Raw genomic sequence first — 26,269 nt, forward strand, 5'->3', positions numbered from 1 at the left:
AACATAAGAACTAGGAAGATCGGTAGGGGAAGAAAGGGATAAAAAAAGGGGCATAATCAGAAGGGGGAGTGAAGCATGGGAGACTATGGACTCTGAGAAACAAACTGAGGGCTTCAGAGGGGAGGGGGGTGGGGGAATGGGATAGACTGGTGATGGGTAGTAAGGAGGGCACGTATTGCATGGTGCACTGGGTGTTATATGCAACTAATGAATCATCAAACCTTGCATCAGAAACCAGGGATGTACTGTATGGTGACTAACATAATGTAATAAAAAAACATTAAAAAAAAAAAAAAGAATCTGGTTTTATTTTTTTCTCCAAATGGCTGGCCGGTTGCCCTGACCCCACTTGCTGACTAATGCTCCTTTCCATCCATGTGTGATGCTGACTCTATCTGGTACTATGCTCCCACACGCACTTGGGTCTGTTTCCGGACTCTACTATGCTCCACACTGTCCTTCACACTCCCAGCTTCTGAGGGAGTCCACGCTGCGTGTGGTGGCTCTCCTCACTGATTCACCCACGACTCACTCAGGACCTGCCATGTGGTAAGCACGGTTCCGAGTGCTGAGGATAATGACATGAACAAGGCAGACAAAACGCAGAGAAATAATAATGTTACAACGTCAAACCTAAGTGCCACTTAGACCATTAAACCTCCAAAGGTGATGGTGATGAGGGGGGGGATGGGAGGGAGTAACTTAGGGTAATGAGCAAAGGCCTCCCGCAGTCACATCTGAGCAGAGACCTGAAGGCCGAGAAGCCAGCCGCGGGAAGGAAGGAAGGAAGGAAGGACGGGAGGGAGGAAGGAAGGAAGAGAGAGAGGGACAGAGAAAGAAAGCAGGCAAGCAGATCACATTCTTGGGCTAGTTCTCGTTTTCGGCAACAAAGGCAGGGAGAAGGGCTGGCTCCTACAGCTTGTGGAACGAGGTCAGGAGCCCCCAGCGCATGCGTGCACGTACCCTTTTCTCGCTGGAGCAGCTGGTCCAAAGACTCCTTCAGAACAGAGGACCTCATGGAGCACACGTTGCCACAGCGGTCCAGCATGGGGCAGGGCACGGCCGCACCGGAGAGCCGGTTCCGGTGCAGGAAACGCAGGATCAGGGACGCATGCACACCCACGCCCTCCTTGCACTCAGAGAAGATGTCTATGAAACCTAGCGAGACAAAACCCATTTTGGTGTTTAGGAACCCACCACAACAGTGATCCCACACCCCCTGCCCAGTGGCCTCTCTGAACTGGCTGAATTAAAATCAGCCATTAAGAATCGTCACTGACACTTTCAGGGACAGGCCGGTGATGGGTAGTAAGGAGGGCACGTAGTGCATGGTGCACTGGGTGTTACACGCAACTAATGAATCATTGAACTTTACATAAAAAATCAGGGATGTACAGTATGGTGACTAACATAATGTAATAAAAAAACATTAAAAAAAAAAAGCAAAAGCCAAAAAAAAAAAAAAAAAAAGAATCGTCACTGACACTTTCAGCTTTAATCATTTAAAAATCTAAACAAGTTTTAAGAAATGAACTCGTGGCTGGGTTGCCTGAGTGGCTCAGTCAGTTAAGTGGCCAACTCTTAATGATCTCAGCTCAGGTCTTGACCTCAGGGTCATGAGTTCAAGCCCCGCATTGGGCTCCATGTAGGGCATGGAGCCTACTTTAGAGGAAAAAAAAAAAAAAGACAAGAAAAGAAATGAACCACTGGCAACCTCACTTTAAACATTAATTTGGGGGCGCCTGGCTGGCTCAGTCGGTGGAGCATGAGCCTCCTGATCCCAAGGTTGTGAGTTTGAGCCCCACGCTGGGTTGTTGAGATCACCTCAAACTAAAATCTTAAAAAATTTTTAAATTTCATTTTAGTTTAACAGAATTTTAGAAGACTTACAACAAATGACTCTTTGCTTCAATCCAAGCTTTAAGCACTGAAATACTGACGAGAAGTTTTTACACAATTTTGCACATAGACTGTGGACTAGCAATCACATCAGAAAGTAGAAGTGTAACTGTTTTTACACTAAGCTACGTGAGACTGCGATGATGATGATGCAGCCATCGCCCTGACCATACTCCCCGGTGGCATCTCGCTCACGGCTCTGCCCCAGGTGCCCCTCCCGGGCTCCACGTTCTGTCCGGAGCGGCTCCCTGCAGTCTGCCCGCTCTGTCCACCCCTCCGGCCACCACCCAGGCTCTGGCCTCAACACTTCCTGTACGTCCTGACCCACCCAGATTTCCTGAGTGGATCTCCTGGCTGCCCTTCGTCTGGCATCAACCCAAGTAATCCCACAAAAACACAACACACACACTGTCTACCCGCTGAAATCCTCTCATGCTCCATCACAACGTACAATACATACACCTGGACCAAGGTGCCCATAAGCCCGCGTGAAGGGGGAGAGGATAAACGCGGCAGCTTTTCCTGGAGCTCGGATACACTTGCAGATTTGGGCGACTTTCTTTTCTGTTTGCTTCCTAATGAATCATAACAGACACAAGGAAAAGTGCCAGCATTGCAAGTGTTTGCACAAACCGAACACCCCGTCTAAGCAGCACCCAGAACAAGGCTCCAGAAGTCTCAGGAGAGATCGTTTTAAGTGTGAAGCAAACAGGTTATGTTTGAGGATGAGACTTCGCGTTGATTTTCAAGATGCAACATGAGGCCGAGGAGACACTGTGTGCTGGAAGCACCCCATCTTGGCGACGCCCCCCCAGGCAAACCCTGGAGACACCGGTTCGATTTCCCCAAGACTCGAAAGTCCGTGCCCCCCTCACCCGCCTCATACAGTTATTCCTCCGTTGCCAGGCCCCACAGCAGCACCACCTTCACGTGATGACACGGCCGATGGCGCACCCACGTGCTCACGACGCACGTGAGAACACGGACAGACTCTTCCAACAGGAAGGCATACAAGTCTGGCAAACACGGCACCAGCACGACGGGGTAAGAGACAGGCAAGTTCCAATCTCGGTTAGAAAGAGGGACGAGGAAACACATCCCAGGAGAGAGGCTAGCCCAGCTTACCACGGTTCGTGCTAGGACTGTGATAAAGCAATTTCTTTAAACGGAGTGGTGACAGAAAATTCTGACCAGAAGTCCCAGTCACGAGTCTGGTACACGAAACCGCACGTCTTCCTCACCTCATCTCCCCTCTGCAGTCGCCCAGAGCGACGCGCAGTAAGTGTTCTCTCAGTGGGTCCCCTGGTCTCCACCCCCTCTCCCCCCGAACACCTGTCTGAGGGGTCCACATAAAGCTCCCGATGCTTCCCGTGTGCTGCGAATACAACAGTGGAGTGGTACGTAAACGCCAAGGTATAATAGAGCTAAACACAATCCCAAGAGTGACTTCCACTGCCGTGAGAGGGGGAAAAGCTCACATGTAGGGACCGCCTACAACGCTCCATAAAGACGACACAATTAGAGACAACTCGAGGAAGAACGGAAATCTGCGTTCTTCACTAATACCCAAACACCACCTTCCCCAGCTCAGACAGCCTCCACAGGAAGCCAGAGAGGTCCGGGGCAATCAGCTCACATTTACGCGTCTACCAAGTCTACACCTGCCTCCACGGCCACCCTCGCCGGGCTCTGCACTAAGCACTACAATGCTGGATGCAGAGCGGGGAAAGTTCTGAGATAAGCTGAGGCCAAAAGGGTGATATGCAAAGTTTTTTTTTTCCTTTCAAAAATTCAATTGTTTTCTCACTGGGAAAAAAAAGAGGGTAATTTAATTTTGATTCTGTCTTCTGAGACCCCAGAAGAAACCATACAAAAATACAAAGTTTTTTCATAGGTACAACGTAAAAGAAGTGTTGCTTCATTTGTACGCTACTTGTATTACCACTTAAATTTCAGAGTGATAGCTTTCTAATAAAACAAAACAAACCAAACAAACAAAAAACCCCACTGGGTGCCTACCATATACCAAAAATGTGTTAAACGTCAGGACACAGCAGAAATAAAAGATCGCTGTCCTCCCGAGCTCACAGCGCAGGAGTAAAGACAGACACTAGATAAGTGGGTAATTAGTTACAGTGGTGACACGAGGCAAGACACCTGCAGGACACTGGGAGAACATACGGTCAGGGCCAGGGACCTGGCCTTCCTGAGAGAGTGAAATAAAGAGATCCTCTACGGAAGGTAGGCTCACGACAACAGTTCATAGAAACGGTAGAACTGCCCAAGCGTCACGGTACCGGGGACCCAAGGAGATGATGACCCAGGACTGAATCAGTTCCTGTGCGTAATGGAGACTCCTAGAGAAGCACATTTAGCCCCTGGGGCCCTCACCGCACCTACTTACAACGCGCAGGACAGCAAAGGTCACTCTGGCCCCAGGCGAGCACTTTCTGGCCTTCAGCACTGTGGGGAGAGCCTTACCTGGGACAAGAGAACAGGCCTGCAGCTGTCTGATGATGTGGCTTAGCTCCCCCTGGAGATTAGCTCCACTGGAATTCTTGAGGGCCTCCAACATGTTCTCAGCATCAACGGTACCATCGCCCTCCGCGTCAAACTGGGCAAAGGCCTACAACACAAGACATGCAATAAAATCACATCTGTTGCAAATCGGGACACTTTGTCGCTGCCAGTGCCCTCACGGTAGCTGGGGAAAGAGTCCACTTACATCATTCGGAGAACAAATTCAGGACAGTAACTCACTATACTTTGCAGGGCGTACGTACACAAGCATTACTTCATATACACACAATTTTGTCATCTCATCTCTCTTCCAAGAGATTAATCCCCTCCTTCCAAATAATTTCAGAAAGCAAGCAGTGCAACATTTTTCAGCTGGTTACAGAGAGCCAGATAGAAAGCTAGAGTCAGAAACGTGGCTCAGAGGAGAACCGCCGGTTTAGCAGGGCTTTTCCTTTCAAACACTCTTCGGACACAAGACCGCACTGGATGTCTATCTACTTCACAGCTCTGTTTTCACTGACCTTTAGCCATAATCAAGCTTGCTCCCTGCCGGTGTCGGGCCATCGGGGGAACCGGGTACAGCGTGGGATTTGGTTTGAATCCTACTCTGTCACTAACCAGCTCTGTGACTATCCACACATTCCTTTACCTGCAGAAGCCTCAGCTCCTTGATCTGAAAGATGGAGCAAATATTACCAAATCGCAGGCTGCTGTCTGGACTGAGTGGCATGTGAGCAGAGTCCAATACAATGAAAGCACATTAGAGTGCTTTTGAACCTGCACTGTCACCCTCTCCTGCGTCCCTGACACCTGCCCCCCTCACAGTCTACAAGTCTCTTCTCACCGGGCAACTGCCCCAGGTCCCCAGACCTCAGTCCCTCCAGCAGCAGTGGCTCCTCTCTTCCCGCTGATTTACCCGCTCACAGACGTCCCTCACCTGAAATACTTCCGGGTCTCCCACCTTCTTTTCTAAGGAATCCTCTCTCTCCCTTAAAACTCCTGCCTTTTCTTTATCTCCCTCCTTCAGGGAATATGGAGATGTCCCGCTGAGGTTTCCTGAATGACATGAGTACCTGATTTCCATCACAGACCTCTAAACACCTTGTTTAATAGGAACACAGCAAATCCTACACTCAGGTCCAAAAACCACGGGCATGAACGCAGGACGGGGGACAGAGTTTAGAGCAATGTGAGAGGGGAAGACGCAGCCTTCTCTTTGCATTTCCTCAACCTGACAAGATTATCCAAAAAAATAATAGGATCAAAGGCTATACCGTTCAAAGAACAATGTTGAAAAGGAGAGAAAATATCAGCCTGTTGTTTTCTAATTAGACCCTGTCAGGAAGCTGGGTTGAGTGTGGAAGGTCCACAGCAAAAGGAGAGGAGATGGACCAGAGCAAAGAGACCGTGGCAGAGAGAAGCCACCGCCTGTGAGGACGGGCGCCGGAGCACAGGCCTTCAGGGTCAAGGACAGCTGCCTGGGACGGGCTGTCACAAGAAAGCCCAGGGAAAATGAAACTCATGAGACAGAAGTTCCAGGGGAAAAAAAATAATAAATTAATTGATTAATTAAAAAAAAAAAAAAGACGTTAGGGTGCCTGGGTGGCTCAGTCAGTGAAGCGTCTGCCTTCGGCTCAGGTCATGATCTCAGGGTCCTGGGATCGAGTCCCACATCGGGCTCCCTGCTCAGCTAGGAGCCTGCTTCTCCCTCTCCCTCTGCCACACCCCCTGCTTGTGATTGATATCTCTCTCTGTGTCAAATAAATAAAATAAATTATAAAATAAAATAATATAATAAAATAAATAGATCTCATGTTACGACCCAGTGCCTGTAATACGGATATAAAAGTTTTATGAAACAATGTAACACTTTCTCCTATCAGATACATTGTACCCTGATATTTTCTACTCCATTCTATTCTGTTTCACATTTAACATGCAAGCTAACACGCACTAAATAGATTCCCAACAGTTTGAAACTCTACAGCCTGGAATGGGGGGCCCCACACCCATCCGGATACAGTCGGTCTGGCCCTTATTGTGCGAAGCGAAGCAAGTCGACCTTCTTCTCTCTAGAAACAGAGCACTGCCCCCTATTTCCATGGAGCTAACACCCATCTCCGCGCAGACAGTCGCCTGGCCTGCTGCATCCCCCTCCTCCTCTCCCGACTCAGGCCTCTTCCTACCATAGCCCCTTGTGTGCCTTGCCATCCACCCGGGAACTACTCAGGCAGCACCCAAGTGCAGGCCGTCCGCACGCAGCACGTGAGGAGATAAAAAGTGTAACGCAGTCAGACTAAGGGGAAGTCTGGATGCAAGGATGATGCCAGATTCAACCACTTCTCTGTGAGACCGGGGACGAGACCCTGAGCCCCTAAGTCTCAACCCCTCTTCCTGGCCAGCCTTTCCTCAGAGCTTGTTGTGGAGACTCAAAGGCTTCAGGAACAAGACTATGCCAAGTAAACAGGGAAGGACAGTTACTACAACCTCGCTACAAAGCCTTAGCCCCCCACCTTGCAGACCAAAGACAGAGACGCGGACTGGCCGAGGGTGGATTCCCACCCATTGGCCCCTGCCTGAGGGCAGCATGCGACGGCGCTCAGACCATCCTGTTCAACCTCCTCAACCACCCGCGGGATCAAGACCACGGTGTACACGAGAACGTACCAAAACCCTCACAGACCAGAACCGGGGCCTGAAGCAGCAGAACGCTCGCGTCGGGCTGCATACACAGGCAGCACACTGGTTCAACCTCAGAGGAACAAGCTGCATAAGAGACCTGGATCCGGTCCCAGTTCTGCCACTTGCTGGCTGCGAGGCTCACCACGCCCTTGAGGCCTCAGTTTACCCATGAGAGACCATGCTGCATCCATGTCTAAGTGAAGTACTGAAAGGGTGGTCACACAGAAAACGAGTAGACACTCCCAGCGCAGAGCTACAACAACAGAGAAGACCACCACCAGCGGCCGGAGGGGCGTGCCAGGCACTGTTCTAGGAGCGCTGCAAGCACCGACTCATGGACCCCTCATGCTCACCATACAAGGTAGCTACTATCACCGTGCTCGTCTTTTAGGAGAGACAGCACAGACACAGAGTGGTTGTGTGAGTTAGTCACGCGGCTTGAGGATGGTGGAACCGGGATTTTCCCACATGCAGTTTGACCGCAGAGCCCAAGTCTGAAACTCAGGCTACAGAAGAACAGTGGGACAGGCAGACTTACAAAACAGCAAGCTCCCTGGTGCCATTAACAGACTCACCACACAGCGGTCGGGCATAGTACAGAAGGGACTCCTCTACTGGGCAAGGGGAGGGGACAGGTTGCACGCAATGCTTACTAAGGTCCCTTCCGACTCAAAGTCTAGACTAAGTGCCAAAGGAGTACCATTCCCAAATGCTGCCACACTCTTTCAGCCCAATTTATCTGCACACACTATACTTTTTTTTTTTTTTTGAGAACACATGCACAAGCAGGGTGGGAAGGAAGGGCAGAGGGAGGAGGAGAGAGAGAATCCCAAGCAGGCTCCACACTGAGCACAGAGACCCAAGTGGAGCTTGATATCACGACCCTGCTGTGATCATGACCTGAGCCGAAATCAGGAGTCAGATGCTCAGATGACTGAGCCACCCAGGCGCCCCTGTGCTATACCTTTCAAATGTATCCCTTCCTTCCTTTGCCTGGCAAATTCTTCCAGCCTCTCAAGCCTTGGTTTGGTGAAGCCTTTCCCAAACTCCATGCTACTGTTAAATGCTCCTCTGTGGTCCCTGGAAGTGCAAAGGGCTTAGGATGGAGCAAAGGGCTACAGGGGATAAAGGGAGCCAAGGACAAAATCCCCATGTGTATGAGAAACTGGAATGGGCTTGGCTGGCTAAAAAGCACCAGGAGATAAGAGTGCAAAGGTATAAAGACCTAAAGGTTAGCCTAACACTTGATTCTAAAAGCAATGGTGAGCCACTGAAGTTTCTACAATAGGACAGTACATGGTGAAGTGGTATTTGGAAATCTGGGGAAGGCAGAACAAAGCTGTGGCCTTTCTTCTACAGCTCTTCTTCTCCAGAAGAAGCCAATACCATCATCCCCGACCAGGCAAGGCACACAGCGTCAAAATAACCCCCAATTCACCCAGCATCTTTCTCTCCTACACTGCCTGCCTCATCACCATCGATGGCCATCGCTCACTGAAGGCTTCCTTGTGCCGGAGCAAGGCAGGCAGGTGGGGGGGGGCCTCACAGCCGAGCTGCGGGACAAGACCAGACAGTGCGCTCTAAATGCCAAGCGACGTGCACAGAACAGGAAACAAGACCCTCAAGGCTGAGGCCAAAGCAGAGTTTTACAGAAGACGCTGGAATCATGCCACGAGAAAGGTTTGGTCCTGACCAGGTGATGGTGCCAAGGCAGAGAATCTTGAAGAGCTGAGAGAAACGAGGTCCACACACGGGACAAGGCAGGTGTTCCACTGGCTAGGGGACAGGGCTGGAGCAGGGGAACAGAGGCAGGTGAGGTCAGACAGGGAGACAGGCCAGCCCGTGGGCTCTAGCCCATTCTCAGAACTCCTCAGACGCAGGGAGTCTCTGCAGGCCCTGAGCTGAGGGCGAGCGGTGTCGCAGCCTGCTTCATCTTTGCTGCAGACATGAGTCTCTCACACCCTGCGTCTTGAAAGGGTAGAGAACTGTATCTGCATAATTCGACTTGCATAGTTCTTGGGCTCAGAGCCATTCTAAACGAGCTGATCAAAACTTGTTTTTATTATGCTCAGTTAGCCACTGTACATCGTTACTTTCAGATGTAGCGTTCAAGGGTTCATTAGTTGTGTAACACCCAGTGCTCATCACCACACGAGCCCTCCTTAATGCCCACCACCCAGTTACCCCATCCCCCCACTCCCCTCCTCTCTGAAACCCCAAGACTGTTTCCAGGGGCCCATAGCCTCTCACGGTTCGTCTCCCTCTCTGATTTCTCCGCCCTTGGATTTCCCTCCCCTCCCCTGTGGTCCTCCGTGCTATTCCTTATGTTCCACACAGGAGTGAAACCATATGACAGTTGTCTCTCTCTGTTTGACTTATTTCACTTAGCACAATCCCCTCCAGTTCCAACCATGTCGATGCAAATGGTGGGTATTCACCGCTTCTGATGGCTGAGTGATACTCCGTTGTATACATGGACCACATCTTCTTTACCCATTCGTCTGCTGAAGGGCATCGGGGCTCCTTCCACAGTTTGGCTATTGTGAACATTGCTGACTAACACTTTTGACATAATAATGACCAATGGTATTTTTCTCTAAATTTCCTCTAAACCAAACAGTGACTAAGACCCTTTTTAAGTTTTCACTAACACTACATTTAACTGTTGCCTCAAACATCAAAAATACCTTACTACTCCAAGGTTACAGGTTGAATACACAGCACAAGACTGAAGAATGAGGACAACACCATGTTCAACCACTAAGCACCCGAGGGCCCTGGGGGGAGTGCCTACTGAGCACTGGCTGTGAGCCAAACCGCGGGAGGCAATAGCAAACGGACAACAGTGGTCCTGCCCTCGGACTTCACAGCGCAACGAACTTCATACGGCAAATTCATAAAATAAGACCTATTTCTCTCAAATTCCCGCCTGACAGACGTCTGCCATCATCCTGTGTTCAGCACCTTTTCCTGCCTGAGCCTCAGCACAATTTTCTGGAAGCACAGCATACCGAGAGCACGAACACGGAATCTCTAATCTCTGGTGTCAAACAGGGATTTAATTTTAACTCTATTTCTCCTCTGCACTAAAGTCAATTGGACGTTGCTCCTGAGGACCAAACCGGAGTCCGCGGCATGGACCACACCTATCAGGAGAGAAGGTATGCCACACTATAAAATGACAAAGCTCCGGACTTTGATCTGTAGTACAGTTCCAGCAGCTTCTTCAGGGTACCACCTCAAGCAACCGAGGTCATGGGAACGTGAAGGCAAGACCTGGGGGACGCGGATGGCAACACAGATCCAGAGCCCGAGAACAAGCCTGTAAAACTGGGAAACACCCAGCATCATAAGCATCACGTATGCCAACGGTAAGCTGCTCTGCTGTGCTGGGTCTCATAACATGAAAGAAGAGATGTAACTCCTCATTTTAGCTGCTACTATAAAGACATTCTATTATCATCTCCCTTAAACCCGTAAACTTCGAGTATCACGATACATCTTCACAAGCTGACGTGTAAAATTAACTAAGACACAGAAATGTCTACTTACTCAAATCGAAGGACAGACTTATTTTAGAGCATGGAATCACATATTTGGCTAATACTTATCTTCTTGGCTATTTCCCCGTATAATTACTCCATACTGACAGACAGGACAAGCCCGGCGAGTTATCCCAATCAGCTTTTTAAACCCTGGCGAAGCCCTCCCCTGGAGACAGACCTGCTCTCTTCAACTAACAAGAGCTAAGCAGTGGGAGGGGAAAGGCACCAGATTTTAGTACCAGGCCAAGCCCCAACTGTCCCCACACCAAATCTAATAAAGGTGAACAGGCCTCAAGAAAAATACACGATGCTTTTCTCATATTTGAGTTATCCTTGCTGGGCCTCCCTTAGCACGTAGGGGAAAATTAAAGAATTAAGACTTAAAAAAAAATGATGAGACTAAAGAAAAATAATCCCAGAGAACCATGTCCTTCACGGAGGAAGAGCACAGGGCTTGGAGTCAGAAGACTCACACTGGAACTCCCTTTCGCATGCTACTTGAGTGAGTCCCTGTAGGGCTCCTACAGGTCTTCCGTCTCATCCTTGGTGTGGAGGGGGGTCCCCATCAGCCTTGCACGGTTGCCCTAAGTCATCAGACACCCAGTATTTGAACACACTGTAGAGGGGGAGGGGAGACGGCTACACAGATGTGAGAGAAGACTTCCAACATGTATTTTGTGAGTTCGGCATATGGATACTTCATACTCCATGACACAGCTCTAGGAGGCCCCAGGGATTTTTACGACCGTGGTTCGAACTTACGACATTTTACAAGTCACCACTTCTTACTGCTGGGCTTCTGACTCCTTAATGTTTATTTCTGCCACACATGTGACTACTACGATTTTGTGTTTCATTACAGGAAGGTACGACCGCTCAGGTTTTTCTTCCCATGCGTTTCTTTAGTTACAGTGGTTGAATGACCCCTGGATCTACTTCTGCTCAAGAGTCCACGGACAACCTCTACGGGGCTGAAGTTCTCACACAGCACGCACCACAGGAGGAGGAAACGTGGGGCTATTTTCTCATGAAACCCCGAAAAACAGATGACTGTATCTCAAGCAGTCTTCTCTCCTAGGACTCCCAGCCTGAGAGATACCTCCACTTAGCTGCCCACGGACACATGAAGCTCAGAATGGCGGAACCAAACTCAACTTCTCTCTCCAGATCTTCCCTTCCTGAAAAGGTTTCTGTTCTCAATAACCAGCTCTATCACCTCTCCGATCGCTTAAGACAGTAATGCTGGTAAAGTCATCCTCAATTCCCTTCCCCTTCTAATCCTCTACTCACACAGAAGTCTCGAGGACAGCTTATTCTACTTCCTAAACAGCTCTCAAAATTGTTCGTGCCATTTAAGCCGCCACCACCCCAGCCCAAGCCACCTAGTCTCTTACCTGAACTGTCACAGTAGCTTCCTAACTGATCTGCTTGGACCCACTCTAGCCCCTCTCCAGCCGCTCCCCACAAGGCAGCCACAGCATCACGTACCTTGCTTAAAACTTCAGCTTCCAAAGTCCTATTTAACAGAGGCTACCAAGGACTCCCCATGACCCGATTCCTGACTACTTCTCTAGCCTCGCTCTCCTCCTTCGGCATTCAGGGATCCAGCCATGTGTGTCACACTAACTGTAACCCGGTTATCTGTTCTCCTCTTTCTCAGTAATCACATCCTTATTTTTCAGCTACATACATGGCTATGGAATAAAAGTCTCTCCCAGCCTCCCTTGCAGCTCAGCATGGCCATGTCACTGGGCTTGAGCCAATGCGAGGTAAGCTCTGCCCTTAAGAAAGGAGGTGTGGCCCTCTCCTTCCATTTCCCTTTCCTGTGGTGGTAATGCACAAAGTGACAGCTGAAGGAATCATCTGGATCAGTAGGTAGAAGGTGGCCATGGAGGATGACAGCACAAGATGGATGGAGCCCAGTCCCTGACGACTGAAACTGCCATGTCAAACCTGGACTAGCCACCTGGACTTTTTCGTAAGAAGTTTGTTTACTATTTTTTTCTAAGATCTTATTTATTTATTTGTCAGAGAGAGAGAGAGAGAGAGAGAGAGCGAGCACAAGCAGGGGGAGTGGCAGGCAGAGGCAGAGGGAGAAGCAGGCTCCCCACAGAGCAGGGGGAGCCTGATAAGGGACTCCATCACAGGACCCCAGGCCACCCAGGCGCCCAGAAGCTTGTTTACTATTTAAACCACCGATGCACTGACTTTTCTGTCCCTTGAAGCAGTTTTCTCTAAGCCAAATACATCACACCATTCTTCCAGATTCTCCGTTCTTAGAACTGTGACTTGTTCACGGGACTCCCGCTCCCCGAAGCACTGCTAACACTCTGCTCCTTGTCTGTTATCACCCTTCAAATCTGAGCTGAAATGTGACCTTCCAGGTAAGTTTTTCTTGACTTCCGAGGTGAGGTTAAATACTCGTGCTATATTTTTCCTTACTTTCCTTTGGCTAATACTCACTACTGCTGTAACTGCTGGTTTCATGTGAGGTCCCTTCAGTACTACACGCTCTTTAAGAGCAAGTATCTGCTTTGTCCACAGTCATCCAAGTGCCTGGCACTCAGTATGTGCCCAACAAGTATTTGGGCAATATCACAGCCCCTTGAGTGATTTCTGGACCACACCTTAAGGACTTCTTGGCCTTGGCTGCCGGGGTGGCTCAACTGGTTAAGCATCTGCCTTTTTTGGCTCAGGTCACAATGTCAGGGTCCTCAGATCTAATCCTGTATCCGGTCCTTGCTCAGCAGGGAGTCTGCTTCTCCCTCTTCCCCTCCCCTCGTGTTCTCTCTCTCTCAAAGTAAATAAATAAAATATTTAAGAAAAAAAGGACTCTTGGCCTTACATTATAGGACTCCTGTCAACTCTGCTCGCAGGTCTATTCCTGTCAGGCATTCTCAATGTAAATACTGTTTCTCTCCATTCCCTTCTGGACAATTCTGAAATGTGCCAACTCCTTCAACAGATCTACACAGCTCTTTCTAGCACCATTTCATTTTCTCTCGATACACCTAGAGCTATAGAGTAAAACACTATGTGGACCCTTGGAATTAAGAAAATATATATATGGAGACCCTTCACTAACTAGTATGACCATATTCCCAAGAACTGCAATGTCTTACAGGTATTTTTTTTTTAAGAAACTATAAGAAACGTACAAACCCTAGTATCTGAATTCTGACCATATACAGGAAAACATTCTTAAAATATTTTAAAAGCCTCTGGTTGTACAGTGTACATCCCTTTTTAATGGCATTACAAGCACCTGTCAGTTTACTACTTTAAATACTCACCCTTCACTGACACTGAAGGTTCTGCACAGCTTACTCACTTTCACAAATTAAGCATCTTTCTGTTACAACACTGTGGAGTTAAAGAACTAGGGTTCCAAGAAGGAGGCAGTGGGACATAAGACAAAGAAGCAAACAAACCAAGAGATCTGAGTGCTAGGTCTTAGACTGCCAGTGAGTCAGTGGGAGACCCTGGATCGGTTCTCCTTTTAACTGTAAAATGAAAGGTACAAGTAATTTCTGACATCCCTTCTGAGGAAAAACTATTTTGTTGCCATATCAATTTGCTGTTCATGATTTAACAGAAATGATGTTGATGATTATGCCAAAAACTGTATCATTACAAGTACTGGCAGGAAACCTGACGTTTGCCTGTCAGTTTCAGGTTACATGGAGATTTAAGTGAGTCTAAAATATGGTTCTTCGACTATCTAAAAACAAATGTGTATTCTGGAAAAGGTGGTTTTTGTGTGATGAGAATGGCTTTCCGCAGGTGAGCTTTTCCAGTACATGTCATTCTCCTCCCACTGGGTTCAGAAGGGGCTCAGTAAAATCCCACCGGCCAGTGAAACAGAATGGTTTTCACTGCCCCTCCCTTGATCCCTAGGCCTCCGTTCCCTTCAATCGTCCTGGAGCCTGATAAGGAAGATCCGGAGAGCAGCCGGTGCGGCGTCAGGCAACAGCACAAACGTCTGTACTACAAGAACATGGAAAGACATTTGGGCTTGTCGAGTTCTTCGAATCAAGGACGGCCCCGTCTAGGCTTTCCACACCCCTAGCAGAGGTCACAGAGATTCGCGGCCGTCTCCCGGAGCGTGCAGGCTGGATGCGAGCGCCCCAACCTCCCACTCTCCTGCCTGGCCCGCCTAGAGCCACTGCCCACCTCTTCACACCCTACGAGGCGACCGCCCTGCCCCCGCCCCGCAGTCGCCAGCCGGTCCTGACCTCCTCGAACTGCTCGCTCGAGCAGCCGGCGCCGCGAGCCTCCAGCAGCTCCCGGAACTGCTCCAGGGTGACGGACTCTTCGCCGCGGCCCAGCCGCTCTTCCAGCCAGCGCAGCAGCGCGCCGTGGTGTCTAGACACCAGAGACTCGCAGGGCGGCGCGGGCCGCAATGCCGCCGCCGCCTCTCGTAGCCGGGCCGGCTCCAGCAGCGCCGCGGCGGGCGGCAGCGCCGGCGCCGCGGGGCCCGAGCCGGAGATCGCGCCCGAGTCCGCGGCCCGGTCCTGGTGCGAGCCCCAGCCCTCGCCCCCGGCGGCAGCCGCTTCGTCTTCACTGCTCTGACTCGGAGCGTTCCCCATGGAGTCTCGGTCTCGGGCGTCCGGCTACGCCGCCGCCACCGCCGCCGCCTCCCCGCCTCGACCTGTCAACCTCCGGCGGCACCCGGCGGGCGGGGACGGGGAGGGGAAGACGGCAGGGAAGGCTTCCGGCTTCCTCGCCGTCAAGCGAGGACTGCCGTCGCAAAGGCGCCGTCAAGCGGACTCAAGCAGATGCCGTAAGACAGCGAGCGGAGGACGGCTTCAGCAGAGGGTGGAACCCGGATTTCCCAGAGGGCGAGTCCGTCCTAACGTCTACGTCATCTCGCAGCCTCCTTTGCCGCCATCTTTGTTGGGGGCGGCACCCGGCGTGGCCGAGCCTTCGCCGTTTACTCTCCGTATCTCTCCACGTTCGCTAGCTACGCTGAAAAAAAGCGAGGCCAGGGAGTGGGGCTAGGCAGTGGCCTTTCGCCCAAGACATTTTCCCTTCAGTCCCCCGCGGTCCCCCGGGTGAGGCGGGCGGGGGCGAGAGGGCGACGCGCCGGTGACGTCGCGCCTGCGCCACGCCGCCGCCATCTTGGCCGTGGACGGCTGGGCGGCCGCTGGCGGTCTGAATGCGGAAATGCGGAGGCTCGGCGGGCGGGGGCTCTTGCTGGGCCTGGCCGCGGCGGCGGCGGCGGTGGTGGCGGCGCGGTGGATGGGCTGGTGGAGCGGCCGCGCTGGCCTTCGCCTTTTCGTCCCCGAGGAGCTGGCCCGCTACCGCGGCGGCCCCGGGGACCCGGGCCTCTACCTGGCGTTGCTCGGCCGTGTCTACGATGTGTCCTCCGGCCGGAGGCACTACGAGCCTGGGGCCCACTATAGCGGCTTCGCAGGTATTAGCGAGGCGGGCCGGTAGCCGCCCCTGCGTGGTTCGTGCGTGCGTGCATTCATTCGCTCATTCATTCGTTCATCTGCGCTGTTGTCCGCAGTCTCCAGGCTGCCGTGGGGGCCGTGCGCGGCTGCACCGTCCGTCTCGTGTCTTCCACCCGGGCGGGACCAGCCCAGCCCAGCCCGTCCCCTCCCTGTCTTTCCGTAGCGCTCTTCGCGACGTAGGTTCGAGAAACCGGCCTCTTGCCCCTTGTTGGTTCCCCAGCGGCCGGGCGGAAGCCCCCGGGTACTGCTCGGTGCCGCACGGCTTGGCTTAGGGCGCAGCGGCGGGCGGGCCCGAGTCCCTGCCCTCAGAGGTCCCCTCTTGACGCCAGTCGCTCTCTTCAGGATGTCCCTGTCCGGAGTGACCTTTCTGTACCCCTCCCAAGGTTCCCCTAAAAATAGTACATTTGGTGTGAGTCGTTCTTGCTTCCGGTACAGATGTCGGTTAAACACCATGAGGTTAGAGCACAGAAAGGTCTGGTCACCTTGGCGGTCTTTCCGAACTTAGAGGAAAGCTGCCCATGTGGTAGGCCTGCAACGTTGGTCAAATGAGGTTGATCCTGCTGACCCTGTTTTGCAGCTGAGGGGGTCGGGGAATGTGATTTGCTGAGGGCTTTGGACCAGGACAACCAGCCTGGAGGGATAGGCTTCTCCCAGGTTAAACAGGAACAAACACGGAGCTTAGGGCCGGTGACTAGTCTGATGTCAAATAAGCACTGTCCAGTTGTCATCGTCTAAGAATCGGGAAGCCGCCTCTGCTGCTTAGACCCAAGTCACTTCCGGGTCTCCAGGGAGAACTTCGGGAACACAAGCATGGACAGAGGAGGAGTTCGGTCAGTTGGCGTTGCCGAGCTCCTCAGTCAGCCCAGCGAGGGAAGGAGCTTACCCAGAGCCACACCGTGATCTGCAAGCAGGGCTGGGCCTGGGGTCAGGGTTCATTGACCGGCCGGTTGAGGGCATTCCGCCCGTCACAGCCCGTGGTAGCTGCCACGGCCCGATACACAAGCGTGAACATAAAACCTTTCATCCCTGGGGTCACTGCTCTCTGCAGCGTGCTCTGGTGTCTGCTGAGTTCCTCCGTTCCCGTTGTTGACTCAGCATCCACGCGCTGACTACTGCGCGCAGCCTGCCTTGTACCGGTGCTGAGGAGTCAGAAACCCACGCTCCCCACAGTCCACACAGCCCAGCAGGGAAGCAGAGATGTGGTTCATGCAGTATTCCTATTCTTGTCTGTTAAAATATAATTCACACAATATAAAACCCACCCTTTTAAAGTATATAATTCAGTACTTTTTAATACAGTCAGAAAGTTGTACAAACATCAGCGCCATTTGATTCTAGGCATCGTTATCACCCCCAAAAGAAACCGCATATCCGTTAGCAGTCACTCCCAGGCCCTCCTACCCCCCGGCCCCTGGCAACCACTGTCTGCTTCCATCGGAAGCTCTGCCTGTCTGGACTTTGCACAGAAGTGGAATCACACACGTGGCCTTTTGTGTCTGGCTTCTCTCACCCGGCGCAGCATTTTCAGAGTTCATCCAGGCTGTATTGTCACCGGTACTGCATTCCGCTTTACGGCCAAGTAATATCCACCGTACATATAGACCACATTTTGTGTATTTCATCATCATTTGTTGGACGTTTGGGTTGTTTCCATTTTTGGCCTGTTATGAAAACACTGCTGTGAACATACATGTGCACATATGTGTTTGGACCTATGTTTTCAGTTCTCGCGTAGTAACTTGTGTTCTGCGTTTTGAGAACCTGCCAGATTATTTTCTTGTGGCTGTCCTCCCTCCGTCAATGTAGTGGAGTTCCAGTTTCCCCACATTCTCGTCAAACTGGTCGTCTTTTTGATTATAGTCGTTTCATGGGTTTGATGTAGTAGCCCGTTGTGGCTTTGATTATTTGCGTTTCCCTAGTAACTATGATGTTGAGCATCTTTTTATGTCCTTGTTGACCATTTGTGTATCTTCCGCGAAGAAATGTCTGTTTAAATCCTTTTCCGTTTTTTAATTGGGTTGTGTTTTTATTATTGAGTTGTGAGAGTTCTTTACATACTCTGGATCTTTGTACTTCCTTGGTAGTGTGCTTTAATGCACAAAATTTAGAAATTTTGATCAAGTTTATTTTTTCTTTGTTAGCTTGTGCTTTTGGTGTCCTATCTAAGAAGCCATCACCTAATCCGAGGGCACAAACATTTACACCTATGTTTTCTTCTAAAAGTTGTACAGTTTGAGCTCGTGCATTCATGTCATCGATCTGAGTTAATTTTATATATGTTGTGAGGTAGGGGTCCACTTTCCATTCTTTTGCATGTCGCTATCCTGTTGTCCAAGCATCATTTGTTGAAAACAGTATTCTTTCCCCCTTTGAATTATTGGAAATAATTACTGAGAATTGCCTTACTGAAAATTGACTGTAAGTGCATGGGTTTCATTCAGCCAGTATTTATTGATAATTTCTAAAGAGCAGATACTGCCAGATACTGGGAAATCAATACTGCGTTTGGTGTGTTCTCTGCCCTGATGAAACTTGCAGACTAGTAGAAAAGACAGACAACAAATAGTTATTATATCAACGATTAATGAGTTATTTTTGTGACAGGTGTTAAAAGGAAGACATCCTTGTGTTACCAGAGGCCCTAACCTAATGGGGGAGGAGGGGGAGGAAGAGGGGCGAGGTTGGTGGCCGCTGCTGTGGGGCCCCGAGTAGCGTGGTAAGGAATCTGGACGTTATTCCAGCGCAGAAGGAAGGCCCTGAGGATTTTTAAGCAAGAGAATGACCTCAATTCATGTTTAAAATACCAGTGTATGTGTTGTATGGAAAGAACGTAGGGAGAGCTGTAGTAGTTTGGCTGAGGGACGTGGCAGCCTGGGCCTGCCTGCTCAGAGGGGGGTGGGAAGGGTGGACTGATGCGGCTGTTTAGGAGGAGAAGGAAGGACCGGGGACTGCTCGGGTTTGAGGGATAAAGGAGGTGTTGCCGTTGCCGACCCATGGTTGATTCTGAGGTAGGGAAGAGCAGCATAGATGCAGGTTTCCTGGGGCTGGGGGTGCTCATCAGTGATGTTTGTAAAAGGTTTGAGTCGAGGTTGGAGTAGACGAGTGCATGTACCGCTCTGGAGCCCAGGAGAAGTCTGAGCTACAGGCACGGATCTGGCCATCTGCGGCATAGAGGTGGTATTTCAAACCACAGGACGTTGTCAGGCGGAGGGTGCAGACAGAGCAGAGGAGGTGGGCAGGAACAAGCCCCCAGGCTGGTGGGAACGAGGCAGTGAGGGAGGGGGACGGCCAAGAACAGAGCGTTGTGGAAGCCGAAGGGCTCGATCAGCTGAGAGGAAATGAGAACGGGACGAACGCCGACACATGTGCCCCAAATGTTTCTCAGGAAAGAGGCTCTTGCGCTTGTCCAGTGTCGGTGATTTACGAGTCCGTGTGCTTGAAAACCTGTCTCCTGCAGGCCGAGACGCATCTAGGGCGTTTGTGACTGGAGACCGCTCTGAAGCAGGCCTGGTGGACGATGTATCGGACTTGTCGTTCTCGGAGGCGCTCGCACTTCAAAACTGGCTTGCTTTCTACGAGAAGAATTACGAATTCGTTGGTAGGTATCCCACAGGTCACTTCCGTAGGTTCCATTCATTTGTGCTGCAGGGCTTTTTTGTTTGTTTGTTTTTGTTTTTTAAATTTTATTTATTTATTGGACAGAGACACAGCAAGAGAAGGAACACAAGTGGGGGAGTGGGGGAGGGAGAAGCAGGCTCCCAGCGGAGGAGCCTGATGTGGGGCTCGATCCCAGGACCCCGGGACACACCCTGAGCCGAAGGCAGACGTCTAACGACTGCACTACCCAGGCGCCCCTGTCCTGCAGTTTTTTAAGAGAGAGTCCTTTGGGGATTGGACTTGAGGTTAAAATCTGTAAAATTCCATGGAGTTTTCCCCTTAAACTCTTGTTGTTAGTGTGGCCGTGAGTCCCCGAAGGAAGTGGCTGGGGCACCTGTTTCCCTCGCTCGTCGCCTTGGGAGAGGATGGCCCAGCCATCTGCTTTGGCCTCTGTGGCCCCAAAGCCGGGGGTAGCCTGCAGCACCGTGAGCGGCCGGCTCCAGGAGCCTCGCCGGTCCCAGGCATCGGGCTTCAGCACCCAGTCAGGAAGGCAGAAGCCTACGTGTGTCTGCGGTTTTGGCAAATCCTCTTAGCCCTGTGAGGAGACGGGTGTGTCTGCGTCTGTCCTGAACTGCTCCCAAACGCGTGTTAAAGCCGCCATGCCGGGCGCTGCACGTGCTCTGTGCTGGCGACACGTGCGGGGTTCGCCTTTCATCGTCCTGGTATTTGGGGAGCAAACGGATGTGTCTGAACAGCGTTAGTGTGTGTGCGTGAGGGCGGGGGAGGGACACGGTCGGAAGCGCTTCCGACGGATTGCAGTCAGTCGGCGCGTATTTGAATACCTGCTGAGGATAAGGTGTGGCTCTGGTCCTCGTGGGGACCGGACCGGGGTGAGCTGGGCGCAGTCCCTGCCCTCTGGTGGCTCGTTCTGTAGGAGGTGGGCTGCGTTGGGCTCTTTTGGGCACCAGAAGCACCCCGTCAGAGGAAGGAGGTCTATGACACGTGCACACACACGAAGTGAAGTCGGGGAGCCGTCGTGGCAGCCAGCGGCCAAGCGTCACAGGCCAATGAGATGTCCTCGTGTCCTGGACATACGTTGGCTTGGAGACCCAGCCGGTGCTGACGGCCATTCCCACAACGCTGCTCCTCTGTTGCCTCTACGACTGCTGCCCTGTGTGTGGGTCTCACGTCCGAAACCAGCTCCACGGGCTCGTCACCGGGCACACAGAGATGCTCTGGAACGTTCCTGCTAGACCACCTCAGAGGCTGCAGGCCTGGGACGACGTCCTGATCCCCTCATTTGTTCTGATAAGCATTTAAAACGAATGCTCTGGACCCGGCTGTTTTGAGGGCTGGGGCCTGCCTGGCGGGGAGGAGAGACAGAAGCAAGTAAACCGACCACACAGTTCCAGACAGGCTGCGTGTAAATAGAGCGGGTCGATGTGTGCGGGTGGTATGTGGCGTCTTTAGAGCCAACGGTCAGGGATGCCTGCTGGCGGGACAGGCGGAGCGGACCTGGACGGGAGTGGCCAGTCGTTTGTTGTACGTGTACGGAACACGTCCCGCGTGCCGCCAGCACCGTGGAGCCCCGAGGAAGGAATCCCACGTGTGGGGGGAGGGGTGGGTGGCCTCCGTAGGGGAGGCTGCAGCTAGAGCAGGCTTGCTTCCGTGTGGGGTCTTGTCAGACGTGGAGGGTTCTTAGTGCAGCATCGGAAGCCCCGGAGCCCGGGCTGCACCGCGGAGGTGAGGGGCACCCCGCCCGCCGAGACACTGACATCAGCTCCCGCGTCACCACAGGAAGGGTGATAGGAAGGTTCTACGGAGAGGATGGCCTCCCTACCCCAGAACTGATGCAGGTGGAAGCCATGGCCAGCCGAGGCGCGGAGGTGGGCAGGCAGGCACTGCAGGAGAAGCAGAAGTTCCCGCCGTGCAATGCCGAGTGGAGCTCCAGCAGGGGCAGCCGGCTCTGGTGCTCCCCGGACAGGTAAACGGGCTCCCTCCCAAAGGCAGCGTGCAGGCCGTCCTGGGACGCAGGGACGCCGTCACCCAGCTGTCACCCAGGGGGGACCCTTCCAAAGCACACGCGCTCTGGGTAGCGATCCTCAACTCTGGCTTAAGTCTGAGGCTTTTGGGGCCCCCGACAACCAGGTGAGGTAGGGTGGGGGCCCGGGCGTGTGTTTCCTTTGCTTGAACCCCCCCCCCGAGACCCCGGCCTGGGGATGGGCGGCCCCAAGCACGGCTGCTCACTTTGGCCTCACTTCCCTCCTTGTCTGCACAGATCAGTGCTGCCTGCAGCCTACAGGGACAAGGAGCAGGGGTGGCCCCCAGCAGGACACGCTGAGACCCCGTCCTTGAGACACAGCAACTGCGAGTGTTTCCAAGTAGCCCTTTCCCATGGCAATAAAGCGAGGGGAGCCCAAAGAGGCCACTAAATGCTCCAGGGATGATTCCAGGGTTTGGGGGAAGCTGGAGGAAAAACAAGCGTTTTTCTATGCTAGTCATCAGGCCCTCAGTCCCCTTACCTCTGGTGCAGAAGATGACCCCTCTCACGGCACACACCGCAAGCTTCAAGGGCCTCAACTCCGAGCCCAGCTCCGCCTGAGAAGGGCACGGAAGCCCCTTCCTGAGGTGTAGGCTGGTGCCCTCTTCTGTGCCTAGAGCCCTTCGGCGCTCCTTGAGGCTGATCCCTTGTGTGGACGGGCGAGAGCCAGCAGCCAAAGCTGCCAGCCTTCTCCAGTCCCGAGCCCCGCAGCCATCACGTTCCCTCCACCTTAATTCAGGAAGCAGGGGCGGAAGGGGCAGGAAGGAAAGCTCCTCTCCAGGTTTGAGGAGGCAGGGCCTGGTCTCCAGAAAGAGGGGTTCGTGGAACCTGGCCTGCCCGCCTGACGGGAGGAGCCGGGACAGGGCGGGACCTGTCTGCCTGCCTCAGTGGCCCCCTCCGGCCTTACTGCCCTCACTCCCCCAGGGAGTCTACCCTAGCCTTAGCCCTCAGCCTGGTCTGCTGCCTTAACTCCCTTTGGAAACAACAAAGGAGGGCTGAGTCCAGACAGGGACTGGGTGTGGAGTAAGGGGAAGGAAAGGAGGGCGAGAGGCGATAGGATGCGGTAGGGGCTTGGAGCCAGACACTCGCAGGCCAGTGGGGGACAGCTTTTCCCACCGCTAGCTGTGCAGGGAAGTGGCACTGCCTTCTGGGAAGGCGCAGGGAGGGCCTGGGACTCTGCCCGCAGCAGGGGAAGCTGTAGGAAGTCAGGAGAGCCGCACGGGTCGGTCGGGATGCACAGTGCAGACCCCCACCTGGGGAAAACACCAGGTGGCCTCCCCCGCTCCCCTCCCCAGAGACTCGTGAGTTCCTGCTGGTAAGACGTCCTCTTTCCTTGTGTCCTCAGCGGAGGTGTGAGCAGAGACTGGGCTGGTGTCCCCAGGAAGCTATACAAGCCGGGTGCCAAGGAGCCCCACTGTGTGTGCGTGAGAACAACTGGACCCCCTAGCGACCAGACATCGGGCCTCCCTGCGCTCACGAACCGTGGGGACTTGGACCACCCCAACTTGGGGGAGTACCCAGGCTGCCCACCCCTGGCCATCACCTGCCCCTTCCCGCTGTGAGCCGGTGCCCTAGACGGCCATAACCCACGGAGAACCCTGCTTGGAGGCAAGAGGGCCTGGAAGCACCCCGCCCACACTCTGCAAACGTGGCCCACACGCCTCACCGTGGGCTCGCCCTCCCGTGTCTGAGCCCAGAGTGCGCCTGCCTGCCCAGTACCGGTCCGCCTGCTCGTGATCCGTGCGCCGTCCTTCTTCAGAGCCCTCTGACAGTAACGTGTACAGATCTGACCCACTTAGAACCAACCGGACCGCCAGGCCCTCCCATAACTCCACACCCGGTCAGGGCACTGGGGGCACTGGCGAGAAAGGGACTGCACCATTCCCTCGCGACTCAGGCAGACACGTCCTGAGAAGCCACGGATAATTAACAGCGTCCACGTAACTTCTAGGTTCCTCACCGGCCAAGCTTGTGACCCCTGACTTTTACCCCTGAGCCAAGCCACACCTAGTTGACAGGAGGTGAGCCCGACCGCGAGAGGGGACAATGAAACGGGCAGGCTAACCCTGGAGGGAGAAGAGGTTTTGCGTGTATGGACGCAGCAAATACAGACGCCTCCCAACAACAGTCTGAAGCGAGGATATTCTCTTTTCAATATTTAGGATCAGGTGTGGGAGAAGTCTGCTTTTTGATCAAAAAGTGGTTTCACTGCTGTGATGCCCTTCCCAGTGGGGGGTGTGTCCAGGGCCACCTGCCACCCCTACACCCAGCTGACCACCCCACGGACCGTCTGACAGACCGGAGGAGCTTTTCCCTGGGGACCTCCCCTGCCCCGCCCCCGCCCGCCTTGCGGCTCTTCCCCAGGTTTGCGGTAAACACTCGCTTCCCTCATCCTGAACGAAACACTGCGCGGTAGCTCCGATCTCCTTCCCGCCACAGTAAACTTGTGCACACGGCGTGTACTCAGGTCCTTGCTCCTGGGCCCCCATCTGCCGTACAGCGGGCAAGAGTCTGCCCTCCTCAGCCCACGGCCGTGGCCTTCCCGGACCGGCCACACCGGAGGGCTTCCGTGAAATCCTCGCTTAGCTCTTGCCCGATTCCCTCTTCTCCCCCAGGCACCCCTTCTTGGCCCATGAGCCCCCCAGCAGGTCTTCTCTCTCCCACTTCAGCTGTGTCCAGGTAGGCGGCTCCACGTGTCTGAAATTCAGTCTCCTCGTGCTGTCCCCTCAGCTGTACGCCCTGTGCACCCCGGCAGCCATCCAGGACGCCTTCCTCTGCTCCTCCCCTCCTCCTCCCCGACCTCCAGGCTGTCATTTCTCGCCAGGATGCAGCGAAGTCTCTGTCCTCCCTCCCACGCCGCCCTCTGTGCTGCCAGGAGCCGTCACCCTGGATGACCAGGGCGACCCCCCCCTTCAGTGACTTCCCACATCCACACACCAGGGCTCATGCTCTGGCTCCGTAGCTGCCGGGGCCCTCCAGCCAACTCCCTGTGCACCCTTCCCTGCAGCCTTGTCCTCAATGCACCATGCCCGCAGGGCCTCCGTCAGGCTGTTCCTCCTGCCTGCATTGGCGCCTCTCGGGAGCCTACGCTCACCTGGCCTGCCAGCTGGGTCTCATGCCTGTGGCAGCCTTGTCCTCCTCCAAGATAACCCCGAGGTCCCATCGGCCGCTCTCCCTGGACCGGGACCGAGGGCTCCCCAGCCTGGTGTCCCGCACCCCCAGTACCCGGCACGGGGTAAGTGTGCAGTTAGCTCTCAGTCTGCAGATGAGGCAGCACAGAGCAGTGGAGCTGAGCCTCCAACTCCAGGTTCTTGTCCCAACTCAGTGCTGTTTGCATCCCTCCATAGGTCGCTGTACCCCTGCCCTCCCTGGGCAGGAGTGGACATAGGCGGGCCCATGTTAGGACCTTGTCCTGAGCTCCACACAGCCCTTGGGCTCCTCTCCTGCGACGTCCCTCCGTGGTCAACCGTCTGCCAGGCACCTGTGTGCCGTGGGGAGGGGAGGGGGCAGGCAAGGCTCACCTCGAGGAGGTCACAGTGGAGCCCTAGAGGCCATCCTCGGGGTGGGAATGAGGGACAGCATGGGGGCCAGGTCCAGAGCAGTTCAGACCCTCCCAAAGCGAACCGAAAATGGAAATGAGCGCAACAAGGCACCCAGTCGTCCCAGCCGAGCGTGGCCACGGAGGGCCCTGGGCACCCACTCTACTCTCTGCCTGACTCCAGGCTGCTCACTTCCTGCTCAGTGAGAATTCACTTCCTCTTTGCGGCCACCACTTCCTTCATGGTGAAGAGCTCCTCGTGCTGGGGCGGTGGGCGAATCGTGGTTATTGGAGCACTTGGTCTCCTTCCTCCTTCCGCAGATGTGGCCCCAGGGCAGAGCTCTGGTGGAGGGAGGCAGGCCCCCCCAGAATTGCCAGAGGGGGAAGCGATGCTGGGCAGGTGGCTTCATCTGTTTACCCTCTGCTGCCTTGAGAGGGTCCGGAGAAGGGGCACAGCAGAGCTGAGCGGCTCCCCCACATCTGCTCTCCTGCCGCCCCCAGGTGCAGGGCTGCATTGAGCAGGCTGGGCAGCTGCCCCCCACCCCAAGAGTGGAGCGCCTGGGGTCAGAGGGAGCCGCTCCAGACCACCGCCCCATCCCCAGCTCGTTTAGCTCTGGGACAGCTGGGATCTGCACAGGTTGGGGCCTGTCTGTTCAGAAGTCCCTGGTGCCCCTCGGAGAACAAAGCGAACCCCCCCCCCAGAGCTCTCCCACCACCAGAGCCCCCAGACTCCTGCAGGGAAACCGCAGCCGTTGCTCCCATCGGCCCCCACTGGATGGGCCTCTGTCCTTGCATGAGAGGAGGGGCACGGTACCCACTTCTGATTCCCTCCCTCGAAACCGTGAGCCGGGCAGGGCTGTGGTCACCAGTGCACTTTAGGGATGCAGACACTAGGGCCCAGAACTTATGGAACTCGCCCCCGTACCGTCAGCAGTCAGTAACAGCAGAGTGAAAAGCCAGTGCTCCTCCCTGGCTGCAGCCACGTGGGTCT

At 53.7% G+C, this 26,269-nt stretch overlaps 2 protein-coding genes across 7 annotated transcripts in view; one reads left to right on the plus strand and one right to left on the minus strand.

The window, feature by feature from the left end:
* The window catches only part of ZZEF1 (zinc finger ZZ-type and EF-hand domain containing 1), a 98,156-nt gene extending 82,785 nt beyond the window's left edge, over positions 1–15,371 (minus strand). For all 6 annotated transcript variants that reach the window (XM_045804840.2, XM_045804837.2, XM_045804839.2 and 3 more), the window contains exons 1-3: positions 14,882–15,371; positions 4,381–4,525; positions 964–1,158 (exon numbers count right to left, since the gene is read on the minus strand). In XM_045804840.2, the coding sequence (XP_045660796.2) occupies positions 964–1,158; positions 4,381–4,525; positions 14,882–15,235 (694 nt within the window). In that variant the 5' untranslated portion in view covers positions 15,236–15,371. The remainder of the gene's footprint in view (positions 1–963; positions 1,159–4,380; positions 4,526–14,881) is intronic.
* A 285-nt stretch (positions 15,372–15,656) lies between these two features.
* CYB5D2 (cytochrome b5 domain containing 2) lies at positions 15,657–23,867 on the plus strand. Its single transcript, XM_045804843.2, has 4 exons — positions 15,657–16,062; positions 19,560–19,700; positions 21,497–21,683; positions 23,086–23,867. The coding sequence occupies exons 1-4, from the start codon at positions 15,813–15,815 to the stop codon at positions 23,300–23,302; spliced, it is 795 nt and encodes a 264-aa protein (XP_045660799.2). The 5' UTR covers positions 15,657–15,812; the 3' UTR covers positions 23,303–23,867.
* The last annotated feature ends 2,402 nt before the right edge of the window (positions 23,868–26,269 follow it).

Source organism: Ursus americanus, chromosome 14 (assembly GCF_024610735.1).
Source record: "Ursus americanus isolate L20-20 chromosome 14, mUrsAme1.1.p, whole genome shotgun sequence".
Classification (NCBI taxonomy): domain Eukaryota; kingdom Metazoa; phylum Chordata; class Mammalia; order Carnivora; family Ursidae; genus Ursus; species Ursus americanus.

Bases quoted from the DNA above. Each gene is read 5' to 3' on its own strand.
- CYB5D2 (XM_045804843.2), top strand. From the start codon at position 15,813: ATGCGGAGGCTCGGCGGGCGGGGGCTCTTGCTGGGCCTGGCCGCGGCG. The intron at 16,063-19,559 runs GTATTAGCGAGG...TGTCTCCTGCAG, and splicing joins CCACTATAGCGGCTTCGCAG to GCCGAGACGCATCTAGGGCG. The intron at 21,684-23,085 runs GTAAACGGGCTC...TTGTGTCCTCAG, and splicing joins CTCTGGTGCTCCCCGGACAG to CGGAGGTGTGAGCAGAGACT.